This window comes from Aptenodytes forsteri, unplaced genomic scaffold (genome assembly GCF_000699145.1).
Source record: "Aptenodytes forsteri isolate BGI_AS27 unplaced genomic scaffold, ASM69914v1 Scaffold295, whole genome shotgun sequence".
Taxonomy (NCBI): domain Eukaryota; kingdom Metazoa; phylum Chordata; class Aves; order Sphenisciformes; family Spheniscidae; genus Aptenodytes; species Aptenodytes forsteri.
The window spans coordinates 39,057-51,467 of record NW_008795861.1 but is presented as its reverse complement, the minus strand read 5'-3'; the positions used below and the strand labels follow the sequence as shown (position 1 = coordinate 51,467).

The following is a 12,411-nucleotide window of genomic DNA, read 5'->3' as shown; positions in this document are numbered from 1 at the left end:
GAGGGGCGGGAGGGCGGTGTGGGGAGCGCCTCGGCCGCGGGAGGGCCGCCGTGTGCCCGCCGTTCGTGTGAGGAGGCCGGGGCTGTTGCGGGAGGGGTTCGGGAGGGGCGTTTCCGTCTCCCTCACCGATCAGCGGGGTTTTAACCGCTTTTGGGGTCCCCTTTGGGCCTGGCTTATTGGGGTGCGCGTTCTCAGCCTGTGGCCTGGGCTCCTTCTGGTTTGGTGTGCTGCTGCTCCTGGGCTGACTTAAAAGTAAGATGTAATTGCTGAAGTAGCATGTTTTGCCTGTCAATAGAATAGAAATACAATCATTTGATAACATAATACAAGAAGTCTGAAATACCTATTCACTTTTGCAGTTACGGAGCAAAAATTCGTGCCCCACATGCTCTGGTGATGACTTTCCTGTTCAAGAGTGGAAGGTACGAACCCTAGTTCTGTATTTCTGTGTTACTGCTTAGAATGCTTTCATTCAAGCATTCAATCGTTCATGTTTCCAGAGGGCTTAAAAAGCAGAAAGACCCGGGAGCCGTGGTCAGAGCCCGTTGTTCTGATAGCTACCAGGACAACTCGTACGCACACACATACGCGTACACAAATATACATACTCACGGGGGTCAGCCGCTTGTGCAATGGTTGATGAGAACCAGTGGGCAGAGGAGAAATTAGCAGATGCAAACAGCAGCACTCCGCTCTCCATTCAAATCAGGGAAGCCAAGCTCCAGCACTGCATGTTGTGGCTTTCCCCGCTTATGCCAGAGGTTTGCACTTAAGCAAAAAAAAAAAAAAAGCAATGAAGAAAAAAAAAAAGGCTCCTTGACTATTCATGGAATTAGACAAAAGCGCAGTCCACAGTCTAAGTAGAGCTGTTGAAGGTATTCTGATGAGTGAGCCAGAGGTGAAGGGGTTTGTCCTCCCTCACAAAGTAGCTGTTCTGTGGGGTGCCCGAGCTGTCGGTCTAGACGGGCGGGCCAGAGGGGCATAGTGTCCAGGCTGAGTGACTGCAGGGCTACTGCCTTTTTGCTCTTCTAATTGTCTGTTTCTTTTCTTCAGTTTAAGAGAGAAATTGAAATCGATTGCTCAGGCTACGTACACTCATTCCCGGAACTTGGCGTATTTTGTGTCCACCTACAAGGGGCTGATGGCGTTGCAGTCCCGACTACAGGGGAAAAAAATTCCATTTCATTCTTTCTTTGCAGCCTGCATTGGAGGTTGGCTAGTGTTCGGTGAGAACAATCCCATCAACAGCCAGGTAAATGCGTTTGTTGAAAGTTTCCTTGACAAAAAACCCAACAGATGGATGATCGTGTGCCAGGAAGTGGTTAGTATAGCCTGGCATGTTTCTGGCGGTTCTTACCGTGTAGCGTTATTCTTTTATCGTATTTCTCTTTGCACAAGTTCTGGTTTTGGCTGCGCTGCGCTCAAATCCTCGCGGTGGTTGCGTGCCTCCGGGAACGGTGTGTGCAGTTTGAGAGCTAAAAGACCAGGTTTACCTCCAGAGCTGCACTTGTATACCTAGGAAGGCAGTCAGGCAGTCGCGCAATCCAAAGCCGTTGGGTTACCCCACCTGTCATCTGAGCTGTGGTAACAGGCTGCCTGCGCTCCTCGTCTCCCCGCTTGCAGGGCTAAACCCTGTAGCTTGAACGTTGTGAGTGTAGAGCACGGTCAGTTACTGAGCTACACTTAACTAAAGTGGTTAAACTGACAAAAGCTGCTCAGGGGAAGTTTGGTTGTTAATACTCAGTCACGGATTAATCAGTCAGTAAAACGCACAGATGCAGATTAATCAAAAGTGTTTTACTTATGCAATCACCTGCAAGAGCATACCTTCAGCCTGGTTTTAGGACGTGTCCGGTCTACCGAGTCTGTATCTGCTTGGCAGGTTGGCAGGGCTGCTCCGTGACTATTCTATCAGCAAGCAGCATCTGAGGTAGCATTAACTGAGCAAAGATAAAAGTTGTGCAACTGCAAAGATATGTTGCATCAAGTGTGACTTGTTGATTACTAAATTAGAGCGCCAGCAGAGGAGTAGGACTTTGAGGACATAGGGAAGACACAAACATCTGCAGTTATAAAGACTGCTTGATACATGAACCTACCGCCTGTTTGCGGTTAAGTTGGGTAAATTGTTTCCACTCCTCTTGCCTGGCTTACGGCTTCTAAATCACTTAACCTGGCTAGTATATGTGGTCAGGTTATTTACCTAATGTTCTTTGGGTTTTCTCTTCATGCAGATCATTATGTACCTGCTGTCTCGTATCCTGTTTGGCTTGTCTCGGCTGGCAGTGGAAAAGGGCTATGTCCCACAGCCAAAGCAGGATCCCTTTCCACTTGTCGCTGCTCTGATATGGGGGACAGTTCTCTGGCTCTTTGAATACCACCGGCAAACTCTGCAGCCTTCTCTGCAGTCCTCCATGACCTACCTGTATGATGATAGTAATGTATGGCATGACATTTCTGACTTTCTGGTTTATAACAAAAGGACAGACAGCAAGTAGGTGGTTCATTGTAAAACACCTTTAAATGGGACGGTGCCTTCCAGCAGCTAAGGGAAAAGGTTATTCTGTTGCTCTTGACTGGTGATTTTTTTTAAATTAACATCTATCAAGCACAGTTGCTTCTTGTGTCCTGGCCAAAATGTTCTGATTAGTCTTCTCTTGGCTCTGTTTAGAGCGAGTAAATACCACACAGAAACTTGTTGCAGTCCTCAATGAGAGTAAAATGCCTTGGGAATCTTGAGTTAAAACCAGTCTTTTTTAGAAGAGGCCTTATTTTCCCTACAAGTATGTGGTTTTATTTTTTAAAGAAGCTAAATATACTTACAAAATGACAGCCTGACAGTAAGTGGGGAGTATGTCTAGTCATGAAAAAAATGTTCTAGGGATTGTCTGAATGCTCACAAGACAGAAGCGTTTTTCTGTGCTGCCGTGCTCACCGTAGTGTGATGGGAGTGGGGGACCTGCTCAGGTCTGAAAGCAGGGACGTAATTGCTTGATTTCTGTGGACGACTGGAAATCTTGTTTAAACTATTACAAGGACAGTTGTGTGCTCCTTAAGAGAGTTTCTCTGCAGTTTTCCCTCAGGAGGACAATAAGGTGTTTGAGAATAAAACTGTTAAAGATTGTCTGGTACAAGCCTCGTACATCAGGCTCAGAAGGACTATTTTTGCTCGGTTTCTTTCATGCACTTGGGCTGAATCTGTCCCTCTGCGGAGTGCCCTAATTAATACACTGTAATTATTTTAAACTCAATTTGTAAAGTTTTTAAAAGCTGCTTGAACTAAATACCAAAAACAGTTACGCAACTTAGACTGCTTTGAAAACAGGCTGAGGCGCATCGCACGCCCTCAGCTATCACACTGGGTACTTTACACGTAGAAGCAAACAACACTTTTAACAAGCACTTTTATTTTGGTGGAGGATAAGCGCATGGGTTTCTCTTAGGTCCAGAATCTACCCTCCTCAGCAGTGGCATGTGTTAGCTGTAATCAAACTTGAATGTACCTGTAGTTTGTGCAGGCTTGTTGCTGAGCCAGGTTGAGGCCACGGATGAATGTACAAGTGAATCTTCCTCTTAAAAATACACAGCTGAGCCCCAGGAATAGTGCAGCACCCACCGGGCTTTAGCAGAAGATTGACTAGATAGCTGAGAAAAAGCAGGTTTTGTTCTAAAATTAATAAAATCGAACTGTTAATACTACAAAGCACTTACACTGCCGTATAACACTATACCATTCACTTAATGATGTTCGTGAAAATAATTCCCGACGCACTGGTTTTATGTGGTGATATCGCAAGAGAGTCATTAAGTTCCCTTTTGTCTCAATCAGGACTATTTTATTTGCCCCTTTTATACCTCTCGTTTGAAAAAGATTAGTTCTCCCTGTACCCATCCGCTTTTCCATCCTGACCTGACCTTGCCATTTCATAGTCCCGCTGATGCTGTTCTTCATCGTCTTTTGCAGTCTCTTTACACTCCAGGCTCTAGCAGTTTGTCGTATTTAATGGTATGACCGAAACAGTACATTTAAGTTCAGGTAGCTTCTGAGTAGAAAAAAATTCTCGATTTCTTCTTAAGTCATTTTTCCTTGTCCTCCTAAGCTCTTCTGTTACTATTATGCATCTTCTGAGTGCTGCTTTGCGCTTGGTTTTTCCACTCTGTCAGCAAGACGGAGAGTTAAATGTTCCCCTCCCCATAGTCTGGTGCTGTGATGTTTGGGATTGAATCATGTCCTGAGTGTCTCAGGTCGAGTAGGACTAGAGCCTTCTGGCTCGAAGTCATTTTTCCTTGTCCTCCTAAGCTCTTCTGTTACTATTATGCATCTTCTGAGTGCTGCTTTGCGCTTGGTTTTTCCACTCTGTCAGCAAGACGGAGAGTTAAATGTTCCCCTCCCCATAGTCTGGTGCTGTGATGTTTGGGATTGAATCATGTCCTGAGTGTCTCAGGTCGAGTAGGACTAGAGTCTTCTGGCTCGAACTGAATCTAATGCTGAATCTAACTACATTCACTGTGAGATCTTACAGTGTAGAGGCAGAAGCTTCTTTGTGCTCATCCCATGCAAACCCATGACGTACTCACCTTTGGTGCCCAAAAGACAAGATACTGCTTTGCCGTAATAACTGTCCGACGTACCTTCAGCTTTTAACATCACCTCCTAGTATGGTCTGTACTGGATACTTGAATTTGAACACCAATAAGTATTCAATCAGATAGACCCCAGGAAAGCTATAGAAGTTAGGAATTGGTTTTGTTTCTTTGTAGTTAAATATTTTGTTTGTTGTAGATAAGCTTAAAGATTCAAGTACAGAAAAAATACTGAAGCTACAGGTGAGGTCTGATTTCTTCATAAACATCGTGTCTTTATTTGCACCACTGCTGGATATTTGAAGCAGCACGAGTGCAGCTCTCTATTTTGATGTCAGAAGCCTCAATATTGTTCCAAATAAGAATGTTAATTTTCTGCTAATATTGCTGAATTCCTACAAGCTTTGATGGGATTTCAGAAAGCCCTTCCAGAATCTGGCAGCCATGGCTTGAAAATTTCTCCCTAGAACTATTAGACTTGCAAATCCTTGACGGTGTATAATTATTGTAGCAAAAGGTGGTGCAGGCTGGTTATGTGAGCCGTGTGTCTGTAAGAAGTTTTTAAGCTTTTTAATTTATAGCTGGCATTCCTTTCTCTGAGAAAGGCTTGTGTTTCCCTTAGAGGCGAAATCATTTTCTTCCACTAGTAGTTCTGCCACTGCAACCATATGGCTGCTTGTGAAGCACCTCTCTGGCCATGTGAAGGACAAGTGACCTGTCCTGTCCTTTTCACGCTACCGTAGTATCTCTGTCCTCTCTGGATGGCAAAAACAAGCCAATAGCAAGTTTCTAGTATCAACCTGGCAGCAGCGGCCATCAGTCGTCCTTGGTTCAAAACGCCCTTTTTCTCTTGGGAATCTATCACCAACCTCACTTGCAAAGCAAATTGTGCCCGAGCCTCAAACCATCTGTACTTCTGATCCAGGAACCAGCTGCCGTCTCTGGAAGACAAACTGCAGCTCATCCCAGGAGCGGGTCCCGTAGAGCAGCAGCCATTAGCCGGGCGTTTGCGGACGGTTGGTTTTCCTGCTGCGCTGGGGCAGGACGTTAAGCTGCAAGTCACTTCTTTCCCCAGGGAAGTAATTGGAGCAGTTCTTTAACGGCATTAGTCCGCATTGCTGTTTCTGTGACCAGATAGCTGGGGATGAACCCCTTATGCTACCGAGGTGTTGGAACAATGCGGGCGTGTAGTAAGGAAGTGAACTAGAAGTAATTTGTCTGAGTCAGACTTTTCGGATACATAAGTTACACTCCCTGCCCTCCCCCAGTGCATTGTGTGGGGAATTGAGTCCCTGTTTGTGTTCCTTTTTTATTAGCATTAAGACCAAAAGAAATAAAGAGACAGTTGGGAAGCCACCTGCGAGTCGGCCAAATGCTTAAGAATCACAAAGAAGTCCCATTTTCTCCGCCCAGCCCTGATCGGTTTTGAATTTTAAGATGAACATGGTTTTGTTTGTCTACATCAGCTTTATTTTACCGTGTCATTTCTTCCTCGGCACCTGACTGTGAGATGCTGAGTGCCTCTAAAGAGAAGCAGAATGTCTCAATGCTTAACTCGGTTTGTCAAATATTAGGATTTCTGAATAAAATTGAAGCGTTCATTTTAAAATGATGCTTCTCCTTCAGACTTTAAGCCTCTTTTAGTGGCAGTTTTAAAGGTTAACGAATCAAACTGATCAAAAGTTTTCAGCAAGCCTTGAATAGCAGACTGACTGTACTGAGCTATTAATCATTTATTTTATGAAGGAACAAAGCAAGCTCAGGGTTATTTACTGCCGCTGCATGCTGCCCTAGCATACCCACCGTGCTTCGCTCCTCTTTGGAGGACAGCTTGTATGCTAGTGCTGGCCGTCAGGATTGCTGAAGAACCGTTTCCGGGACAATTACATTATTTAACAAAGGTGAAAATTAAATGGGTGCATGACATTTGGTTTAGGTGAGGTTTTCTGTACTGTGTTTGATCCTTTCAGTTAAGGGGAGGGTATTTCTGAAAGAAAAACTTGTGCTTTTCCAGTTGGTGCCACAGAGAAGTGCTTACAGAGGCTGTGGCTGCTGTAAGGTGTGAACCTGTGTTCGCAGCGTGATGGCGTGCTTTGTCCCGGTCACTGTCCGTGTGTCTGGGCGATAACCACCCCTGCTCCAGACAGCTGGGTCAGGAGGGAGAGGCTGCAGACGAGCTTTGATATTGGTACTGCGAGACTTTCTTGCTCTAGTAGAGTAGTTCAAGCTCTGCTTTAAACCGAGCTGGGTGGGGGGGTAGAACTGCAGGAACGATCTCTGGCTGCTGAAGTAGACCAAAACCGGGTGTCCATGGGGACCCCCTGTGACGGCAGAGGGTCTCCTGTGCACGCTAAGCTCTGCAGCCAGTTGGGAGCAGTCATGGATGGCTGGTGCTGGTGGAGTAACCAGAACCCTGTGCAGATACCCTCACACAGGAGAGACTGCTGTGACTCGAACTCATTTCCGCTGCATCAGCACAAACACGACCTTTGGATAATACCCCGAGCCGCATGCTGTTTCCTCTTTGTCAGGTTGTGTCTGTCTCCCTGGATCATGCCAACCTGAGCAGAACGCGTTCCGTTTTCTGACGCTGGTTCTGAAACCCAGCAGATAAGGGAGGAGAGAAAATAAGGCATAACACTATCCAGCGTAAAGTCTGTCTGCCACTGTTAATATTTTAGGGGTGCTAATCTTGAATTTTCAACCTGTGTGTTCATACCAGATTGTTGGAGGAGGTAACTTTTTTCTCTTTACTTAGAAGAATTTTCATCTGTCTCATTTCCTTATGAGACGGGTGATGAGGAGGGGGAAAAACAAATTAAATGCTCTATAATACAAGTATTATTACCTCTGCTTTTGGTATATATTCTGTGTTCATAATTGCTGTGTAATCCAGGCCCTGATTTTCTGACAGTGTAGAATAAAGTTAAGAACATAAACTCAGGTAACTTGTAATCACGCTGATCGGAATGCTTGTAGGAATATCTCAGGTTTTGGTTTTAAAACATGCAAGAGAGGGGGTGGTGGGTTGTTGAAGTAGCTTTGTCCACTATGAATTGACTTCTTGTGCAGTCGGTGTAGTACATCAGTCCAAGACTTTCTGCCAAAAGTATTTGCAGATTATTTCTGTATAATCTCTCTTTGAATATTATAATACTGTGCTTTCTATAATAATAATAAACACCTAAATTTTTGCCTTTTTTACTGTCATCATTATTAAGCTAAAATATATGCAGTAATGCTTAATTATTGCATGTTACTAGTCCTGTATGTAGAGAAGTCATGCACGGAGGGCATTTTTGGCATCGGTTGTGCCCTCGTGTTACCAGCTTGGAGGCAATAGCCAGTGCTACTTTGACCACACACACCATCAGATTTAACTACTGCAACACTGGCTAGCTCGGGTAAGGATCCTAGCTGCAAAGACAAATTGGGGTGGCTTTCATCCTTGCTTGGTTTTGGGGGTTTTTTTGAAGCATGACCTTTCCTATGCCGTCGCTGTTTGGATCGCTTAGCGTGGCCGTATCTTCAGACCAAGTGAGTCAAACTGGGGCTAGGCTGGGAGGTTCGTAGCACGTACAAACTGGACACACTCAAACACAGTGTAAATGGGAAAGAGCGTGATCGGTTCTTGCGTTGCAGCTGGCAAAGAGTCCATCTGTCCCGTTGGGTATTCCTGGGGTGACGTGGTTACAGGGCAGACTGCTCCTTGGTGCCTTGCAGTCTGCCAGGAACGCGCACGAGTGGTTGCAGAGAGCATGCAACTGTTCAGAGAGAAGTCAGCTGGAGGAAGCTCTGTCGGTGACTGCCCCGCTCGCGTGTGGAGTCCTGGCTTCAGTCTGTGTGCCTGGTCCTTGCCCAAATACTCCTTTTTAGGGCAGACAGCTTGCGGCAAGACCATCTGCCGGAGCAGGGTGCAGGTACAAGGCGCTGGACACGAGTCTGAAGCTGCTTTGCCCATTAGCTAAGCAAAATAAGGACATATACAAATAGTTAGACAAAATAAGGATGTATATAGATGATTTTGCTGCCTCTTCCAAGCTAAGAGCTACGGAGAGAATATGCTGTAGAGGTAAAAGCTGTGGTAATGGAGATAAAGCAGTCCCCGTGTGAGGAGCTTCCTACGGCATGGGCAGGTAGGGGAGGTCCTGATCCCAAGCAGAAGAAGGTCCCTCTGCGAGGGGAGCGCTGAGTAGCTGTAAGACAAAACCTCCTGCTTTGTAGCTGCTGTAATACTGGAGTGTCCAGCCTGAGCCCATGAGAAGCCAAATTAACACCTCCAAACTGATGTCAGGCCTATCTTAAAGTGGATTTTTTCCCCTCTCAAAGCATCATACTGTACCTGAGCCCTTCTTCTGTTCCAAGTGAAGCTCTGAGTGAGCTACAGGTTTTGCTCTGACACTTTACCTGCCTTTTGGCAGTGCCAATGACCGTGCTCTGAACCTGCTGGGAAGTGAACTTGGACTGGCTAGAGTTACTAAGTTTAGGTAAAAGCTAAAGCACAGAAGGCAACATCAAGGGGCTTATTCCCAAATGTACTCCTTGAGGACTCCCAGGCGATTTGCACAACATACTGCCCTGCAAGGAGGGAAACACTTCAGCCTCTCCATTTCTCCGCAGGCCTTGAGTGAAGGACGTCGAAGAGCCTCCTCAAACGGAGGGGCTTCTAGCAACTGGCGTGGCAAGCAGGCGTTTGTACTGCTCTGTCTTACGGAGGCTGGAACAAGATTGCCCTGTTTGGGTGTGAAGAGCAGAGCAGGGGGCGAGCGGGCTCTGTGCCCCTGTCGCTTCTACTGAAAGACTCTACGGATTGATGTGAGCTTTAACGACAGATGCCGTCATACGAGAGAAGGAAATAACACCGCTGAATCTGTTGTGCCCAGCATCCAGGAGAGTAGTTGGTCTGATGTCTAGGGAGAAGAACTGCTGGTATGCAGTCTTCCCTAACAAGATGCAAGGGAACAGACGGTTCCTAGCTTTTGGGACCAGGATCTGAGAGAAGACACCTAAACCAGTGATGCTCTCCTCCTGCCACAAGCAAGCTTTAGTTAATCTATTTGTGCTATCAGAAAATCGCTTCGGTTCCCGTAGAAAAAAGGCGATGGCTAAGGTGATGGAGGTGGAGGGCAGTAAGGTCAGGATAGCAGGACTATGGGGGCTCTGGGCTTTCCCTAGCTGCCTGTCCCCTCTGCAGGTCCTCTTGCAGCTAGAGCGTGCCATGCTGTCGGCACGCCGTCATCTGAACTGAAGCGCTGGGAACAGGAGCATTGGCAGGGGACCCTGGGGGAAGTCGCACTTGCCTTCACGCGACACAGTCACTCCAGTGCGACAGCTCAGCGCAGTCCGTATGGGAACTGCTGAAAGCAGGACCACGCTACGGTTGACAAGGACAGTAAATGTGCTTCTGGGACACCTACATGCTAAGGTCAGCTGAGCACAGGGATGCAGGTTTGCATCCTGCCAGCCCTCCTCCTGCCTGCTCCCACTGCCAGGAGATGATTTTGCAGTGTAGATACCAGCTCTGGCTCCATCTGCAGCCCCGGTCTGCGCTTTTCCTTCAGCGCGGGGGCCAGCAGACACCCCTCGGCCTGAGTCTGTCCCGATGCGCAAGGCAGCCAAAACCCACCCGAACCCAGTGACTGCTGCAGGGTAAATCCGGCTGGAGTACAAAGCATATGAATAGCCTTCTTGATCCTCTCTGTGACCAAGTGGGGCTGTGGGGACAGGACTTTATCTTTGTGCAGCACCCGCCAGACAGCTAATCTTGGGAGCACGTCTCCACTCCTTAGCAGGGCTGGCGAGGCCGAGAGGAGGCTGCAGCTGTGCAGGAGACGGGATTCATCTGCTTTCCCTCATATGCATGCAAGAAAAGCCCCTGCCCTTCCTTCTCCCACCAGCATTTGCCTTTCATTTGTCTTCACAACTGCCCTTTTTCAGCACCGCCAGCACTAAAAGCCTTGGGGAAGTTGCAGCGCAGCCAGGCAGCGTGGCGGGAGGGGGGGGCAGAGCACAGCCTGCTCCCCCCAAATAAGCTCCTGCATGAATTGGGGGGGGTGTGTGTGTGAAACCCCAGCCTTTGTGAGTGAGCGGGAGCAGCTGGTGCAGCAGCTGTGTCCCAAACCCTGCGTCACCCCAGGAAGCGCCTGGCCGAGGCTCCCCGGGGACGGGGAAAGCACCACCAGCCATTTGCTCCCACCCGGCTGTTGGGGTTGCCTTTTTCCCCTCCCTCCCCAGCTGGAAGAAACATTAACTGTGTGCAAACATCTGGCCTAACTGTTGCTAATGCTTCACAGTAATGATGGTATTGCAGTGCAAGGGCTCCAGAGAGTGGGCCCTTGAATATTAGAAGGGCCAAGTGTTAATTAACTGTATTAATTTCCTTTAAGCAAGACAGCATTTCTATGTGCTCTTTGCTGATGAAGAAATGAGGCACGGAGAGGTGATATGATTGGTCACGGACATGCAATATGTTACTGGCATATTTAAGGAGGTAGGGATCCGGGGAAATTGCGGCACTGCTCTGTGCTGGCTGTCCTGCAGGGAGATTGCAGCCACTGCCAAAGTATCCAGCATAAAATCCTTTAAAGCCTGAAACCTGTTAGGCCAGCACAGGGGCACTGCATGTCAGGATCTGCTCCACAGCAGAGGAGTTAACTCATCGCTGCAAATGCCTCCTGCATCCCACGCACTGGTGGAAAAAACACCCTGTCTCCTGCATCCTGGCAGACCGGGGTTGGCAGCGGGGCCAGGGCGGGAGCCAGCGCTGGCCCCCAGCCCTGCCCGGCAGCAGCAAGGGGCTGGGGGCCACCATGCTGGACCACGGGGCCCCCCGGCGACACGTGGGGGGCATGGACAGGTTGAACGCTGGGCTTGGCTCAGAGGGGTTTTGGGTGCCTGGCCGAGACCCATGCTCCACACTCTGCCCATGAGCCTCAACATCTCCGGGCTCTGGGAAAGGCCTAGTCTTTAAATGCAGAGTTTTTTTATTAGAAGGATGTATACATTCTTTTTCCTTTTTAATTTTGCCTTCTCATGCAGCAGGAGGGTTATCAGCGTCCCACACGTTGGAGATGCCAATGGTGGGAGCCGCCTGTGCCGTGTCTTGTGGGTGGATTATCATCTCTCTTGGCGTGGCGGGGCCACTCCCGGCTCCGGCTGCCATCCCCTCTGCCTCGCCCCTGGCCGCACAGTCCCGTCGCCGGAGATAGCTGCCGGCACGGTCAAGTGCGGATTTTGCTTCCAGCAGAGCTTTTTCTCCGTGATGCCCTGCAAGTGGTTATCAACCAGTGCTGAAGAAGCTGCCGAGATCCACAGCTGTTCGGCGTCTGGAAACACAAAATGCCGTCAATCATCCGGCAAACGGACGGAGCAGATTGCAGCATCCCGCTCTTTCTGCGCGAGCTGGACCCCTCGAGCAGTATCAGAGCCCAAAGCCTCAAGACTTGCCCGACAGCCTCGTCCACGGTCTCGGGGCAGTTTTGCAACGAGGGAGACGGGACAACCCTGCACTCATCCCTTCGTCCCTCCATCAGTTTTACAGACACGGTACAGGAGTCCCAACATCCCCCAGGGAACGCTGCCCCACAGTACAGCGGACCTCCTGCTCGAGGGCTGCGCCCCAGCGTGGCTGAGCACCCCTCGATGCCCACCAGCTCCTGACAAGCAGGGCACTGCTGCCGGGCCGCCCCTGCGGCGAGGGGATGCTGCGAGCCCGGGCAAGGCTGGGGTTACCGTCCCCCCCCGGGGAAGGGGCGCCCCGTAGAGCCCAAACCCCCCCCTCTTCTCCACCAGTGTCTCATCCCACGGGTGGGCAGAGTCCGCGGGGGG

General features: G+C 48.8%; 2 protein-coding genes across 2 annotated transcripts in view; both read left to right on the top strand.

Annotated features, from left to right (window-relative positions):
- Positions 1–365: 365 nt before the first annotated feature.
- On the top strand, positions 366–7,782 carry PXMP4 (peroxisomal membrane protein 4). The gene is made up of 4 exons (XM_019473322.1): positions 366–422; positions 1,054–1,252; positions 2,235–4,245; positions 4,446–7,782. Exons 1-3 carry the CDS (start codon positions 397–399, stop codon positions 2,496–2,498), a joined length of 489 nt encoding a protein of 162 aa, XP_019328867.1. The 5' UTR covers positions 366–396; the 3' UTR covers positions 2,499–4,245; positions 4,446–7,782.
- A 4,140-nt stretch (positions 7,783–11,922) lies between these two features.
- The window catches only part of E2F1 (E2F transcription factor 1), a 4,632-nt gene continuing 4,143 nt past the window's right edge, over positions 11,923–12,411 (top strand). The window contains 1 exon segment of the mRNA XM_009284016.1: positions 11,923–12,129. Within this exon segment, the coding sequence (XP_009282291.1) occupies positions 11,923–12,129 (207 nt within the window).